This window comes from Salmo salar, chromosome 05 (genome assembly GCF_965601325.2).
Source record: "Salmo salar chromosome 05, fSalSal1, whole genome shotgun sequence".
NCBI classification, from domain to species: Eukaryota; Metazoa; Chordata; class Actinopteri; order Salmoniformes; family Salmonidae; genus Salmo; species Salmo salar.
This window is the reverse complement of record NC_138295.1, coordinates 18,073,114-18,092,901: the sequence shown is the minus strand read 5'-3', so window position 1 is coordinate 18,092,901 and position 19,788 is coordinate 18,073,114. Positions and strand designations below refer to the sequence as shown.

The following is a 19,788-nucleotide window of genomic DNA, read 5'->3' as shown; positions in this document are numbered from 1 at the left end:
ACAAAAGAAACACCTCTGTTGGCCCACTGTAAGTCCCACAAGGAACTTCAGTGGATTTGGATGTTGACTCTTGGCAGAAAGTAGAAATTGTTCTGAATATCTTTGTAAAACAGTGCACACCCTTTCACATAAAACACACACGGTGTATTTTGTCATGGTTTATTTAGGAATTGTTCACATGGTGCACAAGAATCCGCCTTTATAAAACAATGCATCTGATTTGACTGTCTTCCTCTCCCATATGGACTTCCCTCCCTCACACCCACAACATATTTAAAAATCACAGCACAGCTCGTCTGACCATATAACACCAGTAAATAGTGCTGCCATCAAACAAAGGCACAAACAGAACCTTCCCTTGACCCACCCAACTCTAACAAGATAGTTGATGGGCAGAATTATTTTGCACTTTATGATTTGATATTAAATAGCTAAGTGACTCCATAAATATATTGGAGGAATCTACAGGTAAAATTGCATGATAACACTGTCCATGTTCAATAGTTTGGCTTCAAGTCAGTCAACCCACCACCACTAATAATAAGAACTGATTGGCTCCGAGGGGATGTAGCCGGGTCTATATTATTCATCTGAAAACAGTGAAGTGCAGTTCATCAACAGAGACCAGGGCCACGTTCAGTAGGCAAACGTTGAAGATAGAAATATCATGAATAGACCTGACATGATTCCTTATTCTATGCAAGAGGCATGTTTGTTCTACATAACATATTTCTATCTGTTCCACAACGTTGTGCGTCGCTGAACGTGTCCCAGCATTACCCTTCAGGGAAGTACCATATGTTGTTTGGTAGGTAAGTCACATATACAGACCCATGCATGAAGACTATCAGTCTTATTTCTGCAGTGTGACAGCTCATATAAAACATTCATAACCCATTTATGCGTATATGTCAAATAAACATTCAGCATATACACACACTTTATATATTTTTTAAGAGACTATTTGACTTGAGCCTGTTTGAATCTGTTTATAATTGTATAATTAGCCTAACAGTAGTAATTATCCTGTTATGGGTCAGTTGGAATGATCGATATGCATTGTATTTGGGCACAGGTAAAGTACAAAGGCTGAGTAGCAGAATGATTCCATGAGGGTTGAATAGGAGCCATGTGTCTGGGGTTACAGCTGATGGAGCCTAATTACTGTTCTAGAGCACTGTCTAATATCCTTAGTTTTATATCATTATATACTCTTAGTATGAATATATACATCTTTGATATTCTTGGAGAATGAAAGTAGTGTTAAGTTTCAGCTCTTTGTGCATGAGAAGTGTAATTATTTAGTGGACTGCAGTCGACTGTAGGAGTGTGTACTCCCAATAACTAAGGCACGGAGGAGCAGGAAGGTTCCGGACTCAGGCTGGGACACGAGAACACCAAGAGGAGGAACAGACTCAGTTCCTGTCCAGCAACAGAGACTGATTATTTATCATAGAAATACTAGAAAGTGACTTTGCCTAGTTGGAAGGTATAAATATACAGTATGTCCTTGTGTGACCTCTAGATGTGCTGTGCAGCTGCAACACCCACTGTGGGGAATAAATCTAACTTGAGTTTTTCTCAGAGTATGTCTGGATTATTGTACCACAAATTACAACCTAACAACATTGATATCATTTATTTATAAAAACATGTTCAGATTTTTTTGTCACAGTCCTTTTCAGACAAATACACTTCTTTACAACGTAAATATGTGATGTAATGTTTAAACCCCAGAATAATCTGGATGAGTCCTGTCTCAGCCTCTCACCCCTTTCTTAAACAATGAGCAGCTTGCACTGTCGTCAAGTTCACAGAGTCTCTTGTTCTTTTGATAATGGAATGTTGATCCTTCCATACATTCCACCCTCTCTGTGGGAGTCAGGGAAAAGTTATCACAGCACACGGTCTGCTTTGCTTCCCGTCTTCCGCCAGCCCTCCTTTTCCTTCCAGTCAGTCCAGTTTCCGAGCGCCCAGTTTGAGAGGACCCTTAGCTGCCTTGCGCTCTGCCCGTTTGGCCTCCAGTTCTTTCCTCCTCTCCTCACGTTTCTTCTTGGCCAGCTCTGCCTTGCTTAGGCCTGCTTAGGAAATAGAGACAGACATCTGTTATCGTCTGTCTTGAAGCTTATAACATGAATAGCATCTTGTTAAATGACTCCCTGGTTTCAGATGATTGAGAGAAATAATGGAGTAGAGACGTTAGAGCAGGTTGAGACTCACCTGGACTTCCGTCCACAGACTCCCAGCTCTCCTCGGCTCCCCAGTCTCCAGCAGGCTCTGCACTCCAGCCATCACCAGCCTAGCATGAACCAGAAAACACATACAGAATGCACACGCATTAAAACACACACCGTGATGTCCCTCCATTTCCACATCAAAACCATTCCCCACTTAGCATCAACACCAAACTTTTACCTACATTTTGACAAACCTGCTTGTCAGTTCTTCAAAACACAAAGCCTACTCCTGTCAAAGTCTTTTATTTATAAAGCCCCCCCTCCTCTCCTCTCCTCACCGTAGCAGTGGGGGTTGCTCTCTGAGACACATTGGCGAGAAAGTCAGTCTGCGCGTCTCCCTTAATGTCCCAGTCATACTCGCTGGCTAACCGAACCCCCTCCGGCAAAGCAGCACTCTTAGTGGCTGGCGCAGTCCTACCCTCCTCCTCCCAGTCATTGCCCCACCCATCCTCTCCCGGTGAACTCTGACCCTGGCTGTCAGCCTCCTTCTCATTGGACCAGCTGTCGTCGGCATCCCAGCCCGAGCTGCTCCAATCAGAGCTCTGCTTTTTTACTGCCTCAGAGGAGGCTAGAAACACCTGGATGGAGACGGAGACAGCAATGAATGAGGTTTCAGCACTCAAACGGTTTTAGATCATGGACCTCTGTTCAGTAGGTTGGAACTTTCAGCACTTTGCAGATGAATATGTAAATACATTCCTGTCATTTAGCAGACGCTCTTAGCAAGAGAGAATACAGTTTGTGCAATCATCTTAAGATAGCTAGGTGAGACAACCACACATCACAGTAAGTAAATTTTCCTCAAAAAGTGTGAGTGGTAGTTACTTTACAGTGCCATTATCTTTGACTCTTTTTCAAACACTCTGCCTCCCTGAATAACCCTCAGGTCTAAATAAAACCAGATACGTACTCCTCTTATACTGGCCTTCTTTTTGACTGATGACATTCCGGACCAATCAGAGGAGTTCCAGTCATCTGGGTCTGCTGCCTGTACCTTCTCTGGGTCCTGGAGGGGGGGGGGAGAAAGAAAGCGAGAGAGTGAGAGAAGGACAGAGATTAATAACTTAATTGAGCAAACAGAACACTATTTCTGTATTTCCCATGTTCCGTGACAGTTGATGTCCCACGGTCCCAACTGTCAAATCCCACCCCAAATCCCATCCATGTCAATTACAGTTGAAGTGGGGAGTTTACATACACCTTAGCCAAATACATTTAAACTCAGTTTCACAATTCCTGACATTTAATCCTAGTAAAAATTCCCTGTCTTAGGTCAGTTAGGATCACCACTTTATTGTAAGAATGTGAAATGTCAGAATAATAATAGAGAGAATGATTTATTTCAGCTTTTATTTCTTTCGTCACATTCCCAGTGGGTCAGAAGTTTACATACTCTCAATTAGTAGTTGGTAGCATTGCCTTTAAATTGTTTAACTTGGGTCAAACTTTTCAGCTAGCCTTCCACAAGCTTCCCACAATAAGTTGGGTGAATTTTGGCCCATTCCTCCTGACAGAGCTGGTGTAACTGAGTCAGGTTTGTAGGCTGCCTTGCTCGCACACGCATTTTCAGTTCTGCCCACAAATTTTCCATGAGATTGAGGTCAGGGATTTGTGATGGCCACTCCAATACTTTGACTTTGTTGTCCTTAAGCCATTTTGCCACAACTTTGGAAGTATGCTTGGGGTCATTGTCCATTTGGAAGACCCGTTTGCAACCAAGCTTTAACTTCCTGACTGATGTCTTGAGATGTTGCTTCAATATATCTACATCATTTCCCTTCCTCATGATGCCATCTATTTTGTGAAGTGCACCAGACCCTCCTGCAGCAAAGCACCCCCACAGCATGATGCTGCCACACCCGTGCTTCACGGTTGGGATGGTGTTCTTCGGCTTGCAAGCCTCCCCCTTTTTCCTCCAAACATAACGATGGTCATTATGACCAAACAGTTCTATTTTTGTTTCATCAGACCAGAGGACATTTCTACAAAAAGTACGATCTTTGTCCCCATGTGCAGTTGCAAACCGTAGTCTGGCTTTTTTAATGACGGTTTTGGAGCAGTGGCTTCTTCCTTGCTGAGCGGCCTTTCAGGTTATGTCGATATAGGACTCGTTTTACTGTGGATATAGATACTTTTGCACCTGTTTCCTCCAGCATCTTCACAAGGTCCTTTGCTGTTGTTCTGGGAATGATTTGCACTTTTTGCACCAAAGTACGTTAATCTCTAGGAGACGGTATGGCTGCTGCATGGTATGGCGGCTGAGCGGTATGGCGGCTGCATGGTCCCATAGTGTTTATACTTGCATACTATTGTTTGTACAGATGAACGTGGTACCTTCAGGCGTTTGGAAATTGCTCCCAAGGATGAACCAGACTTGTGGAGGTCTACAATTGTTTCTCTGAGGTTTTGGCTGATTTCTTTAGATTTTCCCATGATGTCAAGCAAAGAGGCACTGAGTTTGAAGGTAGGCCTTGAAATACATCCACAGGTACACCTCCAATTGACTCAAATGTTGTCAATTAGCCTTTCAGAAGCTTCTAAAGCCATGACATCATTTTCTGGAATTTTCGAAGCTGTTTAAAGGCACAGTCAGCTTAGTGTATGTAAACTTCTGACCCACTGGAATTGTGATACAGTGAATTATAAGTGAAATAATCTGTCTGTAAACAAATGTTGGAAAAATGACTTGTGTCATGCAGAAAGTAGATGTCCTAACCGACTTGCCAAACTATAGTTTGTTAACAAAAAATGTGTGGAGTGGTTGAAAAACGAGTTTTAATGACTCCAACCTAAGTGTATGTAAACTTCCAACTTCAACTGTACCTCTAAACTTCCCCAGTCCTCGTCATCCCAACGGTCTCCAATTGGCTCCTCGTCCTTCTCTGTGACCTTAGGGGAATCTGATTGGATAGCAAGGCCAGAAGCAAAGGGTAGACTCATGGAGGCCGGTGGTGGTTTAACTTCAGAGCCTGGAGGAAGGAGAGATGGAGAGATGGAGGGATGAAGAGAACGGTGAGGTGAAAGGTGAATGTAAGTTGTGGACTGATGGGTACAGCTTTGCCAGCACTTTCTATGTTTCTGTGGGGGATGCCACCCTAATGTACACAATGACCTAAACAGAAACATATCTAAGATCTGAGTGATTAAGAGGTATCATGTTCATAACTCAGTTCCTTACCCACGGGTACCCCATCTGTCACAGGGTTCCCGGTGCGAGGAGAGGCAGTCCCAGCAGCAACAGGGGTGTTTTTGGCCGGGCTGCCCACCTCTGCCCCCGGGCCGGTCCGGATGAGCTTGGAGGTCAGAGAGGACACCCCCGTCACTGCCCAGCCTGCCCAACTGGCTGCTGCCCCCGCCGGCTGGGCTGATGACATCACATCCTTTTCTAGGATGAAAGGGAGATAATATTAGACACTCAAAGGCTGTACTCAGATTCCTAACGAGCATAGCGCAATGACTGGAAGTCTTCAGGTACAGCTAGCGCTAGTTAGTTTCATGAGTGAATGCTATCTAACTTCCTTCATACTGACTATCCTACCATTCTGACTATCCTACCGATCCTTGACTTTGGCGATGTCATTTACAAAATAGCCTCCAGCACTCTACTCAGCAAATTGGATGCATTCTATCACAGTGCCATCCGTTTTGTCACCAAAGCCCCCATATACCACCCACCACTGCGACCTATATGCTCTTGTTGGCTGGCCCTCGCTTCATATTCGTCGCCAAACCCACTGGCTCCAGGTCATCTATAAGTCTTTGCTAGGTAAAGCCCCGCCTTATCTCAGCTCACTGGTCACCATAGCAGCACCCACCCGTAGCACGCGCACCAGCAGGTATATTTCACCTTCGGCCGCCTTTCCTTCCAGTTCTCTGCTGCCAATGACTGGAACAAACTGCAAAAAAATTACTGAAGCTGTAGACTCATATCTCCCTCACTAGCTTTAAGCACCAGCTGTCAGAGCAGCTCACAGATCACTGTACATAGCCCATCTGTAAATACCCCATCCAACTACCTCATCCCCATACTGTTATTTATTTTGCTCCTTTGCACCCCAGTATCTCTACATGCACACTCATCTTCTGCACATCTATCACTCCAGTGTTTATTTGCTATATTGTAATTACTTTGCCACCACGGCCTATTTATTGCCTTACCTCCCTAATCTTACCTCATTTGCACACACAGTATATAGACTTTTTCTATTGTGTTATTGACTGTACGTTTGTTTATTCCATGTGTAACTCTGTGTTGTTGTTTGTGTCGCACTGCTTTGCTTTATCTTGGCCAGGTCGCAGTTGTAAATGAGAACTTGTTCTCAACTAGCTTACCTGGTTAAATAAAGGTGAAATAAAATAAAAATAAAATACTGAACACAAAAAAATTACAAAAAATGCAGATGCAGATAAAGGACTTCATTGCCAAAATCCCGCAGTATCCCTTTAATGTGAGAACAGTGCTTGTTTACAGACCTATTTCAGCCAGCTTGGTTGGATCTTCAGAAACAGTCTCCAGCTTTGTCAGGAAACTCTTGATGGCTTTAAATGCCTGAGGGAGGAAGAACAGAAAAAAATAAGTTTCATCCAATTGGCGACAGATTTTCGTGCAAATATTCTAAAATATGCATAAATAAAATACGCAGATTTTCCCACCAGAGATGTGTTTCCATCAAATTAACTTGTGGATAAAAGTATGTGTGTGATGACGTAGTGCACATAAAAATGACCATGTACCGAATAAAAAATACAAGTTAAATGGGTTTCCATCGCATTTTCAACTCGACTGATGGTTTTGTCACCAGAAATGTTGCATTATATAGTGAATGTACCCACTCTGGTATTGGTGTGTGCGCTAACGAACAGCTGGCAGATCCAGTGCGGGTATAGCCTACATGATGACAGTCTTATGGACTACAGAACGAGATTATTTTTATTTGTCAAACAGCAGCCAAGCATAGATGATCATGTCACCAGAATACAACCCACGATATTTATCAGAAAGGAGCATCAAGCTCATCACTGTGCACTTTCACCACCCTGTGAAGTTCATCAGAACTTATTTCATCTGTAACCTAATAAACTTCATGCTTTCCCGAGTCGTAGTGGGAGGAGCATACAACATGTCATCTCGTGACTCCAACTTTACTTCCATATGATGGTTATTATTTCAATATTTGCACATAAAAGCGCATCCACTGACATTTCTAGCATAATTACATCTTACAGACACAAAAACCTCCCACTGTATCCAGTATATCTTTTTTTGTCGACATTTGGAAAGTTCGCCGCCAAATTTGCAGTTTCCATCAGGCCTATCGTAACCTTTTCTTTTATCCGACATACTTTACTCGCATAAAAAGGTTGGATGGAAACCTGATTACAGATTGAATGTTGCGATGTGAAATGAGAGTGTAGGGAAAAATAGATTGTCCCACAATTGCAGATGGAATGTTGCAGGGTGAAATCACAGAGTTTCTAAATCCAGAGGTGCAACATTGTGAGACTTCCGGGAATGCTTGTGAAAAAGATCAGGCCAAGGTTTGGGAAGTCAATTTTGTTAATTTTCTCGAAATCTAAAGGCCCAACTCTAACCTCGTGAGTGACACGTTTTCATTTTCGTCAAAAACAACAATACCAAAGGAGTGCTTTTGATTTGACGACCTGTACAGGCGCAAGACAACTGTTAGAGCTGATGCTGTGTTTCTACGCATGAGGTTAGCTCGTCATCATCACCATGACATCGCCTACAAGTGTGATCGGGGATTTCTATTGGAGAAGCAGCTTTAGCCTGTCTTTAGTGAAATATTTCTAAACAGAATGTTAAATGTCCCAGTCCTGTGGTTCAATGTGTGAGGGGTGTAAGGTGTTTTTAGTGCTTCTCACCTGATCTCTAACGTTCTTGTCAGGGTCAACAGTGAGGGTACAGAGCGTTGGCAGTACCCGTGCTGCGCTCTCCGTCACATTGTAGTAGTTGTGCGTTGCTGCGAAGCCCAGAACCCCAGCCGCCCGAGATGCGGGAAATGGGTCCTTAGTGGCCCGAGAGAACGCAGAGATCAACACTCGCTGCCGCGTCTGTGGAGGAAAGGAGAGGGGCATGAATAAGAGGGGCAGGCAGAGGGAGAGAAGAAAGGGGCAGGAAGAGGGAAGAGAAGAAAGGGGCAGGGAGAGGGAAGAGAAGAAAGGGGCAGGGAGAGGGAAGAGAAGAAAGGGGCAGGCAGAGGGAAGAGAAGAAAGGGGCAGGGAGAGGGAAGAGAAGAAAGGGGCAGGCAGAGGGAAGAGAAGAAAGGGGCAGGCAGAGGGAAGAGAAGAAAGGGGCAGGCAGAGGGAAGAGAAGAAAGGGGCAGGCAGAGGGAGAGAAGAAAGGGGCAGGGAGAGGGAAGAGAAGAAAGGGGCAGGGAGAGGGAAGAGAAGAAAGGGGCAGGCAGAGGGAAGAGAAGAAAGGGGCAGGCAGAGGGAAGAGAAGAAAGGGGCAGGCAGAGGGAGAGGAGAAAGGGGCAGGCAGAGGGAAGAGAAGAAAGGGGCAGGCAGAGGGAGAGAAGAAAGGGGCAGGCAGAGGGAAGAGAAGAAAGGGGCAGGCAGAGGGAAGAGAAGAAAGGGGCAGGCAGAGGGAGAGAAGAAAGGGGCAGGGAGAGGGAAGAGAAGAAAGGGGCAGGGAGAGGGAAGAGAAGAAAGGGGCAGGCAGAGGGAGAGAAGAAAGGGGCAGGCAGAGGGAGAGAAGAAAGGGGCAGGGAGAGGGAGAGAAGAAAGGGGCAGGGAGAGGGAAGAGAAGAAAGGGGCAGGCAGAGGGAAGAGAAGAAAGGGGCAGGCAGAGGGAAGAGAAGAAAGGGGCAGGCAGAGGGAAGAGAAGAAAGGGGCAGGCAGAGGGAGAGAAGAAAGGGGCAGGCAGAGGGAAGAGAAGAAAGGGGCAGGGAGAGGGAAGAGAAGAAAGGGGCAGGCAGAGGGAGAGAAGAAAGGGGCAGGCAGAGGGAGAGAAGAAAGGGGCAGGGAGAGGGAGAGAAGAAAGGGGCAGGGAGAGGGAAGAGAAGAAAGGGGCAGGGAGAGGGAAGAGAAGAAAGGGGCAGGCAGAGGGAAGAGAAGAAAGGGGCAGGCAGAGGGAGAGGAGAAAGGGGCAGGCAGAGGGAAGAGAAGAAAGGGGCAGGCAGAGGGAGAGAAGAAAGGGGCAGGCAGAGGGAGAGAAGAAAGGGGCAGGCAGAGGGAAGAGAAGAAAGGGGCAGGCAGAGGGAGAGAAGAGAGGGGCAGGCAGAGGGAGAGAAGAGAGGGGCAGGCAGAGGGAGAGAAGAGAGGGGCAGGCAGAGGGAGAGAAGAGAGGGGCAGGCAGAGGGAGAGAAGAGAGGGGCAGGCAGAGGGAGAGAAGAGAGGGGCAGGCAGAGGGAGAGAAGAAAGGGGCAGGCAGAGGGAGAGAGGGGCAGGCAGAGGGAGAGAGGGGCAGGCAGAGGGAGAGAGGGGCAGGCAGAGGGAGAGAGGGGCAGGCAGAGGGAGAAAAGAGAGGGGCAGGCAGAGGGAGAAAAGAGAGGGGCAGGCAGAGGGAGAGAAGAGAGGGGCAGGCAGAGGGAGAGAAGAGAGGGGCAGGCAGAGGGAGGGAGAGAGGGGCAGGCAGAGGGAGAGAAGAAAGGGGCAGGCAGAGGGAGAGAAGAAAGGGGCAGGCAGAGGGAGAGAAGAAAGGGGCAGGCAGAGGGAGAGAAGAAAGGGGCAGGCAGAGGGAGAGAAGAAAGGGGCAGGCAGAGGGAGAGAAGAAAGGGGCAGGCAGAGGGAGAGAAGAAAGGGGCAGGCAGAGGGAGAGAAGAAAGGGGCAGGCAGAGGGAGAGAAGAAAGGGGCAGGGAGAGGGAGAGAAGAAAGGGGCAGGGAGAGGGAGAGAAGAAAGGGGCAGGCAGAGGGAGAGGAGAAAGGGGCAGGCAGAGGGAAGAGAAGAAAGGGGCAGGCAGAGGGAGAGAAGAGAGGGGCAGGCAGAGGGAGAGAAGAGAGGGGCAGGCAGAGGGAGAGAAGAAAGGGGCAGGCAGAGGGAGAGAAGAAAGGGGCAGGCAGAGGGAGAGAAGAAAGGGGCAGGCAGAGGGAGAGAAGAAAGGGGCAGGCAGAGGGAGAGAAGAGAGGGGCAGGCAGAGGGAGAGAAGAAAGGGGCAGGCAGAGGGGAGAGAAGAAAGGGGCAGGGAGAGGGAGAGAAGAGAGGGGCAGGCAGAGGGAGGGAGAGAGGGGCAGGCAGAGGGAGAGAAAAGGGGAGATGGGTAAAGAGAGAGAGTGAGTTACCCCAGCATTGAGGTAGGGGGCGATCTTTCCCAGGCACACGGTGGTGTTGCAGCGGATCGGTCCCTGCTCGTCTCTCGCCTGCAGTCGTGCAAAGTGCCTCATCAGCTCCTGATTCACATTACTCTCATTCAGCTTGGGGGCCAGCAGCAGCATGGACTGGGAGATGGAGAGAAAGGCATAAAAAAAACAAGAACAGAGCGTTGGGAACACCATTAACCACAGGGAAGGAACCCTGTCAGTTCCACTTGAATGAAGAAGTGAGTGTGAGTATGTTAATCACAGTCTGACAGACTGGGTGAGGCAGTTATACCTTGACAGTCTGCTCTCTGATGGCTGGGTTTGTGTCTGTGAAACCGTGAACGACATGAGGGAAGATCTGCGAGTTCACCGCTGCATCATTTAGATACTGAATAAACTGCTCCATCTGAAGGAAAGAGAGATGAGGACGGGGTTGGAAAGAGGAATAAAACAAGAGATCTACAGCAAACACTCATTCTGGTGTAATGGCCGCCTCTGTACTCTGACGTGTGGTACACTGTACCTGTTGAAGCAGTCGTATCCTCATGGCCCGGTCTGTAGAGGAGAACATCTTTACAATGACAGGAATGATCTTCTGCTGGTACTCCTCCGCAGACAGGAACTTACCCACCTGACAGAAACAGAAAGAACAAGGAGAGATGGAAGAAGGAACCTTCTGCTAAACACCAGTCTGAACTTCAACAGTGAAGAGGCGATTCCGGGATTCTGGCCTTCTATGCAGACTTCCTCTGTCCAGTGTCTGTGTTCTTTTGCCCATCTGATTCTTTTCATTTTATTGGCCAGTCTGAGATATGGCTTTTTCTTTGCAACTCTGCCTAGAAGGCCAGCATCCCGGAGTCGCCTCTTCACTGTTGACGTTGAGACTGGTGTTTTGCGGGTACTATTTAATGAAGCTGCCAGTTGAGGACTTGTGAGGCATCTGTTTCTCAAACTAGATACTCTAATGTACTTGTCCTCTTGCTCAGTTGTGCACCGGGGCCTCCCACTCCTCTTTCTATTCTGGTTAGAGCCAGTTTGCGCTGTCCTGCAAAGGGAGTAGTACACAGCGTTGAATGAGATCTTCCGTTTCTTGGCAATTTCTCGCATGGAATAGCCTTCATTTCTCAGAACAAGAATAGACTGACGAGTTTCAGAAGAAAGTTCTTTGTTTCTGGCCATTTTGAGCCTGTAATCGAACCCACAAATGCTGATGCTCCAGATACTCAACTAGTCTAAAGAAGGCCAGTTTTATTGCTTTTAATACAGTTTTCAGCTGTGCTAACATAATTGCAAAAGGGGTTTCTAATGATCAATTAGCCTTTAAATTATAAACTTGGATTAGCGAACACAACATGCCACTGGAACACAGGAGTGATGGTGGCTGATAATGGGCCTCTGTACACATATGTAGGTAGATATTCCATTCAAAATCAATCGTTTCCAGCTACAATAGGCATTACAACATTAATGTCTACACTGTATTTCTGACCAATTTGATGTTATTTTAATGGCACAAAAAATGTGCTTTTCTTTCAAAAACAAGGAAATTCCAAAGTGACCCCAAACTTTTGAACGGTAGTGTGTGTGTGTGTGTGTGTATACAGTTGAAGTCGGAAGTTTACATACACTTAGGTTGGAGTCAATAAAACTCGTTTCAACCACTCCACAAATGTCTTGTTAACAAACTATAGTTTTGGCAAGTCGGTTAGGACATCTACTTTGTGCATGACACAAGTCATTTTTCCAACAATTGTTTACAGACAGATTATTTCACTTATAATTGACTGTATCACAATTCCAGTGGGTCAGAAGTTTACATACACTAAGTTGACTCTGCCTTTAAACAGCTTCGAAAATTCCAGAAAATTATGTCATGGCTTTAGAAGCTTCTGAAAGGCTAATTTACATAATTGAGTCAATTGGAGGTGTACCTGTGGATGTATTTCAAGGCCTACCTTAAAACTCAGTTCCTCTTTGCTTGACACCATGGGAAAATCAAAAGAAATCCGCCAAGACCTCAGAAAAACAATTGTAGACCTCCACAAGTCTGGTTCATCCTTGGGAGCAATTTCCAAACACCTGAAGGTACCACGTTCATCTGTACAAACAATAGTATGCAAGTATAATCACCATAGGACCATGCAGCCGTCATAACACTCAGGAAGGAGACGCGTTCTGTCTCCTAGAGATTAACGTACTTTGGTGCGAAAAGTGCAAATCAATCCCAGAACAACAGCAAAAGGACCTTGTGAAGATGCTGGAGGAAACAGGTACAAAAGTATCTATATCCACAGTAAAATGAGTCCTATATCGACATAACCTGAAAGGCCACTCGGCAAGGAAGAAGCCACTGCTCCAAAACCGTCATTAAAAAAGCCAGACTACGGTTTGCAACTGCACATGGGGACAAAGATCGTACTTTTTGTAGAAATGTCCTCTGGTCTGATGAAACAAAAATAGAACTGTTTGGCCATTGTTATGTTTGGAGGAAGAAGGGGGAGGCTTGCAAGCCGAAGAACACCATCCCAACCGTAAAGCGCGGTGGTGGCAGCATCATGTTGTGGGGGTGCTTTGCTGCAGGGGGGACTGGTGCACTTCACAAAATAGATGGCATCATGAGGCTGGAAAATTGTGTGGATATATTGAAGCAACATCTCAAGACATCAGTCAGGAAGTTAAAGCTTGGTTGCAAATGGGTCTTCCAATGGACAATGGCCCCAAGCATACTTCCAAAGTTGTGGCAAAATGGCTTAAGGACAACAAAGTCAAGGTATTGGAGTGGCCATCATAAAGCCCTGACCTCAATCTCATGGAAAATTTGTGGGCAGAACTGAAAATGCGTGTGCGAGCAAGGAGGCCTACAAACCTGACTCAGTTACACCAGCTCTGTCAGGAGGAATGGCCCAAAATTCACCCAACTTATTGTGGGAAGCTTGTGGAAGGCTAGCTGAAACGTTTGACCCAAGTTAAACAATTTAAAGGCAATGCTACCAAATACTAATTGAGTGTATGTAAACTTCTGACCCACTGGAAATGTGATGAAAGAAATAAAAGCTTAAATAAATCACTCTCTCTACTATTATTCTGACATTTCACATTCTTAAAATAAAGTGGTGATCCTAACTGACCTAAGACAGGGCATTTTTACTTGGATTAAATGTCAGTTTAAATGTATTTGGCTAAGGTGTATGTAAACTTCCGACTTCAACTGTATGTATGTATGTATGTATGTATGTATGTATGTATACACACACACAATGTGTTCTTCAGACATACTACATATTCTATCCATCTACTGTTCATGTCTATACATCCCATCATGTGCACAAAAATATAAATGCAACATGTAAAGTGTTGGTCCCATGTTTCATGAGCTGAAATAAAAGATCCCAATATCTTTCTATATGCACAAAAAGCTTATTTCTCTCAAATTTGGTGCACAAATTTGTTTACATCCCTGTTAGAGAACATTTATCCCAAGAAAATCCATCCACCTAACAGGTGTGGCATTTCCACGAAGCTGATTAAACATCATGAACATTACAAAGTTGCACCTTGTGCTGGGGACAATAAAAGGCCACTCTAAAATGTGCAGTTTTGTCACACAAAACAATGCCACAGATGTCAAGTTTTGAGGGCGTGTGCAATTGGCATGCTGACTGCAGGTATGTCCACCAGAGCTGTTGCCAGAGATTGAATGTTCATTTATCTTCCATAAGCCAACTCCATCGTTTTAGAGAATTTGACAGTACGTCCAACTGGCCTCACAACCACGTGTAACCACGCCAGCCCAGGACCTCCACATTCCGTTTCTTCACCTGCGGGATCTTCTGAGACCAGCCACCTGGACAGCTGATGAAACTGAGGAGTATTTCTGTCTGTAATAAAGCCCATTCTGATTGGCTGGGACTGGCTCCCCAGTGGGTGGGCCCATGCCCTCCGAGGCCCAACCATGGCTGCGCTCCTGCCCAGTCATGTGAAATCCATAGATTAGGGCCTAATGAATTTATTTCAATTGACTGACTTCCTAATATGAACTGTAAATCGTGGAAATTGTTGCATGTTGCATATATATTTTTGAAGCTGATCGTGAGAATGACAAGGGTGTGCAAAGCTGTCATCAAGGTAGAGGGTGGGTACTTTGAAGAATCAAAAGAATATTTTGATTTGTTTAACACGTTTTTGGTTACCACATGATTCCATGTGTGTTAATTCATAGTTTTGATGTCTTCACTTTTATTCTACAATGTAAAAATAAAGAAAAATCCTTCAATTTGTAGGTGTGTCCAAACTTTTGACCGGTACTATATCTATCTATCAACACACACAGACACACGGACTCTGACATTGCTCGTCCTAATATTTCTTAGTTCCATTCTTTTACTTTTTAGACGTGTGAATTATTAGATATTACTGCACTCTTTGAGCTAGGAACACAAGCATTTCGCTACACCCACAATAACATCTACTAAATATGTGTATGCGACCAATTACATTTGATTTGATTTGTAAAAAGGGCTTAATAAAATACATTTGACTGATTGAGGAAGGGTGGGAAATGATTAGTTGCCAAAAGCATGTTTCCCCCTGAAGAAATGGCTTTAACTCAAACCACTTCCAATGATTATGCTTTACATAGATATTACATAGTTTTCCCACTTCTGCATAAAACAGAGGAGCAATTCAATGCCAGGCCGGTGATTCCTTCTCCTATCTGAATCCCTCCTCACTGCCTCCACAGCACACATACCTTAAACAGAGGTGTGAGGACGACAGCACCAGCGTTGCCAAACTCAAAGGCGGTGAGTAGCTGTGGCAGCACCTTGTGCTTACAGAAATCCTCTGGGAATGAGTCCAGGTTCTCACTCAGGTCCTGAAAAAACTGATGCTTCTCTGCTGGGTCTTTGATCTGGATCACATAGATATATGTTAGACAGACATAAGATACATAGATATTTCACACTTCACAGAATAAAACATTTTATCGATAAGCCAACACATTTCAATGAGAGCTGTGTCATCTCTATCGTGTCAAGCTTTTTCTATAGCGGGGATAGGGGTCAGGAATCACACCTGGATCTCCTCAAGGAAAAGGTTGCTCTCCACAAAGTTGTTGCTAAGGAATCCTCTGCGAGCTCGGCAGTTCTGGAGGAAGCGAGCTGGGTTCGGCCGGGCCCTGGCATTGGCCCCTACCAACTCACAGTAGTGTGGCACCAATGCTTTAGGGATCTGAGGGACAACATACCATAATACATTTCAAATCACTTCCAATTAATTCATGACCTTTGATATTTTTGACAGGATGATATTAGAATCACTTTAGGATTTCCTTAAAATGTGTGATGCTCTGGTAAAATGTTAGAAGGTAAAGGGTGGGGGAGGAGGGTACCTTTCCGAGGGAGCGTAGGGAGGAGGTTCGGGGCAGTGGACCATTGAACACTTCCCAGATCAGACAGCCCAGCCGCCACACATCCCCAGCCCTGGAACACAGAGATATTTTATTTAACTAGGCAAGTCAGTTAAGAACAAATTCTTATTTACAATGACGGCCTACCCCGGCCAAACCCAGACAACACTGGGCCAATTGTGAGCCACCATATGGGACTCCCAATCACGGCCGGATGTGATTCAGCCTGGATTCGAACCAAGGACTGTAGTGTCACTCTTGCACTGAGATGCAGTGCCTTAGACCGCTGCGCAACTCGGGAGCCCAAGAGATATACTTCATACTACAAATATTAAGTATCTTCAGACTACATCAAGCATTGAACTAAAACCTTTGTATGTGAGATACCAGCAATACAATTTGCAATGAAATCAGTATTTTACACCCTCATTCTTAACTGATTGTCTGTCCGTCTCACCATTTCTCTCCACCGTTTAGTGATTCAGGGGGGTCGTATTTGTCCATGTCTGGGTGAACAGCTTTAGCGGAGGGTAGTGATGTGGAGGCGTCCTCATTCTCTGGGGTCATGTGGTCCAGACCGCCAAGCTTCCATTCTCCGGCTCGGTCCACAAACACAGACCAGATACCCAGGTTGTTGTGAAGGAGGTGGCAGTCATTCACCAGGAAACTAAGGGCTTTCTACAAGGGGGGAAATAGCGTGTGTGAGCAATTATTTGATTAATTACTTTCCTGTATTTGATTTACTGTTGATATGGATTGCTATGTAATAAACATGATTTTAGGTATGGGAAGACATAGACAGATGTATTCCCTTGGGGGAAGTTAGTCTACAATCATCTGTTGTCACGGAGTACTGATGTTTCTACCTTTGACCTGTTTAACTGCCAGTATCAACTGTCTGCCAGTGTTGAATGTTATGGTTACATTTTGGCTCCATTCTGGGCCTGGGACACACTGATAATGTATCTGTGAGACTGTGTTATTCTGTAGCAGCTAATGTTGTGACTTCCTATGAGCCCTTCGGGCTGGTGTTTAGAGAACATTCAGTACCGTTTGATTAACATAGAAAAGGGCCTTCTCAGAGAAGATGGAGAGTCACCTTTCCATTGATTAAGAGATCGATAGAGAGAAAGAGAGACACAAAGGAAGGGAGAAGGATAATGGAGTAGAGGTGGAAGAGGATTGATAAAGGACAAGCAGAACTCAACATACAGAAAAACATGAGGAAATGAGAGCACTCATCTCTCCTTCAGTCTACTGACCACAATCTGATGAAGGCCCCAGGATATCTCCAGCTCCCCAGAGCCCCCCCGGTCTGACTGGGCCTTCAGGTGGGCTGCCAGGGGGGTGACCTGCTCTGTGACCAGGTACAGGCTCTTCTCTGTCTGCAAGGCACCAGAAAGAGACAACATTAATGCATTCATGACTTGGTAAAAATGTGCATTACAGTCTTAAGTATTTTTCTATTATATGGTGAGTACATCAACGACTAGCACAATAGCTACTGTTTCTCTATAGAACTGGTAGACAGGGGAACTAACTGATTCAGTCGATACTCACCACAGTCTGAAAATAAAAACAGATACAAAAGAATGCAGAAAAAGAGTTATAAAATACTGAATCCTGTTGTTTGCCTTTTAAATATCAACTATATTGTGATGTTACACTATATGCATTTGGGGTGAAACACCCCGACACAGACACACACCTCCAATCCATCTACGTAGGCCAGGATGTTGGGATGTCGAAGGGTCTTCATGCGTTTGAACGCTGCCTTTGCTAGCTGGGTCTGTTCCTCTGTCCCCGTTGACACCTCGTACACAAACACTGATACTGGCTCCCCACCTATCTGAAGAGAGAGATGTCAAAATGTGACAATGTCATGTTTCATCATTGGTATGAGGAGAGATGTTATTGTGGTTAGGAGAGATGAAGTTACAGTCTCCATGGTGAGGCCAGATGCCTCAACCACACTCACAGGACAGGTGTTGTTCGGTTCTGTACCTTGCAATAAGTGTTGTTGTCATGTCACCACACAATTTGTCTCAGTCTAGTAGCTATTTCAGGTGAAACACAGAAAGACAGCTAGCCAAGTCTGTCATCAAAGGTTCTACCATTGCATTCCCATAGCTTTGAACAATAAGTAAAGGAAACAATGCAACCTTTGATGACGAATGAACTAGATAACGTTAGCATCTAGTTAGTTAGCTACCAGTCAAAACAAGACTGACACTGCGAACAACATAATTATTCGTCATGATATCAGTGGTGGAAAGAGTACCCTACTGTCATACTTGAGTAAAAGTAAAGATAATTTAATAGAAAATGACTCAAGTAAAAGTGAAAATCACCCAGTAAAATATTACTTGAGTAAAAGTCTAAAAGTATTTGGTTTTAAAATATACTTAAGTATCAAAAGTAAATGTAATTGCTAAAATATACGTAAATATCAAAAGAAAAAATAATGTCAAATTCCTTATATTAAGCAAACCAGACGTCACCCTTTTCTTGTTTTTGTATTTATTTATGGATAGTCAGGGGCACACTCAGACATAATTTACAAACGAAGCGTGTTTAAATTAATGAATCCTCCAGATCCGTTGCAGTAGGAATGTTCTCTTGATATGTACGTGAATGGACCATTTTCCTGTCCTGCTAAAGCATTCAAAATGTAACGAGTACCTTTGGCTGTCAGGGAAAATGTATGGAGTAAAAAGTATATTTTCTTTAGGAATGTAGAAGTAAATGTTAAAGTTGTAAAAAATATAAAAACAAAAAACTACTTAAGTAATGCTAGTACTTGAAATGATTTTTTACACCACTCCATGAAATGAGTTGGTCGAAATACATTTCGCATGTAACTAACGTTAACTAGTTGACGTTCTTAGCTCACAACAGTGACTTGCTAGCCAACGTTAGATAGTTAGCGGAGATTGACGTGGCGAGAATACGTGGCCCTGCATAAACAAAACCTACTAGTTAGGTAGCTATCTATACTAGCAGTAACGTTAGCTAACAGTGCTGTTTTAGCTTCTGTAGGCGATAAATATCCTGACAATGTTATATATATATATATATATATATATATATATATATATATATATCGTGATAATCATGTATGGAAATGACATTCAATTTCATCCCAAAAATAACTAGCTAGCGAGACCTTGCCTTGTATCAGCTAACCGCTACCTAGCCAACAAGACATTCTGTTAAAATATATTTCTGCCCCCACAATTTGATTTACCTTTCGTTTGCCCCGATGTAGTGTCCATATTCCGGACGTTTCTTGAGTTTCCGGTAAAATGTCATAATTAAAGTCTTTGACTGGATCCCTAGCGAAAAAGGACCACATCTCTGATTTCTTCCAGTACACATCAATGTAAACAACAACTATGGCGAACCACAGCCTGCAAGCTGGCCACTCTAGAGAAATCAGATCCTTCCCTTACGTTCCACACCTTGGGGAAAGCAGAGTGAGCGGTGGGTGACTCAAATGTTGACTTCTTTCTTCCAGAATTAATATTTTAATACCGATAAATAAATTATATTTGCCTCTGTGGTCATGGGACCTTTGACCCTGTCGTTTTACATTCTAGAGCGATTTACAGCAGCGAGGAAGAGAGGCCCAACTCGTGGGAAATATGTATCCAACCAGTAGGTTGCGTTGTTTCGACTACCAGGCAACGGTTTTTGTATGGAGGCCAGTGTCGAATTTGGTTAACCTCAAAACATGAATGGCTTATTTGCTACGTGAGGTTTATTTGATCGAATATAAGTTTCGTAATGGTTAAGTTGTTACGAGTGTAACGATATGTAGGACACGAGACATTCCGTCAACTATGAGAAAAAAAACACTTTATATCAGTTGTCTCGAGATGGCT

The 19,788-nt window shown here is 44.5% G+C and overlaps 1 protein-coding gene across 2 annotated transcripts; it reads right to left on the bottom strand.

Moving 5' to 3' along the window:
* Window positions 1–145: 145 nt before the first annotated feature.
* LOC106604377 (N-terminal kinase-like protein) lies at window positions 146–19,567 on the bottom strand. 2 transcript variants are annotated; one of them, XM_014198942.3, is made up of 18 exons: window positions 19,152–19,567; window positions 17,613–17,753; window positions 17,167–17,289; window positions 16,362–16,582; window positions 15,887–15,977; window positions 15,571–15,726; window positions 15,248–15,406; window positions 11,021–11,128; window positions 10,790–10,903; window positions 10,480–10,635; window positions 8,121–8,309; window positions 6,711–6,786; window positions 5,416–5,622; window positions 5,061–5,206; window positions 3,148–3,243; window positions 2,516–2,815; window positions 2,221–2,299; window positions 146–2,078 (listed from the first exon to the last, which is right to left on the bottom strand). In XM_014198942.3, the coding sequence occupies exons 1-18, from the start codon at window positions 19,257–19,259 to the stop codon at window positions 1,954–1,956; spliced, it is 2,595 nt and encodes an 864-aa protein (XP_014054417.2). In that variant the 5' UTR covers window positions 19,260–19,567; the 3' UTR covers window positions 146–1,953. The 2 variants fall into 2 exon arrangements, with proteins under 2 accessions (XP_014054417.2, XP_014054416.2); XM_014198941.3 differs by having other exon boundaries at window positions 146–2,081; window positions 19,152–19,566.
* Between the last annotated feature and the right edge of the window lie 221 nt (window positions 19,568–19,788).

Bases quoted from the DNA above. Each gene is read 5' to 3' on its own strand.
- LOC106604377 (XM_014198941.3), bottom strand. From the start codon at position 19,259: ATGTGGTCCTTTTTCGCTAGGGATCCAGTCAAAGACTTTAATTATGAC. The intron at 17,754-19,151 runs GTAAATCAAATT...CTCTCTCTTCAG, and splicing joins TACATCGGGGCAAACGAAAG to ATAGGTGGGGAGCCAGTATC. The intron at 5,207-5,415 runs GTAAGGAACTGA...TCCTTCCTCCAG, and splicing joins GACAGATGGGGTACCCGTGG to GCTCTGAAGTTAAACCACCA.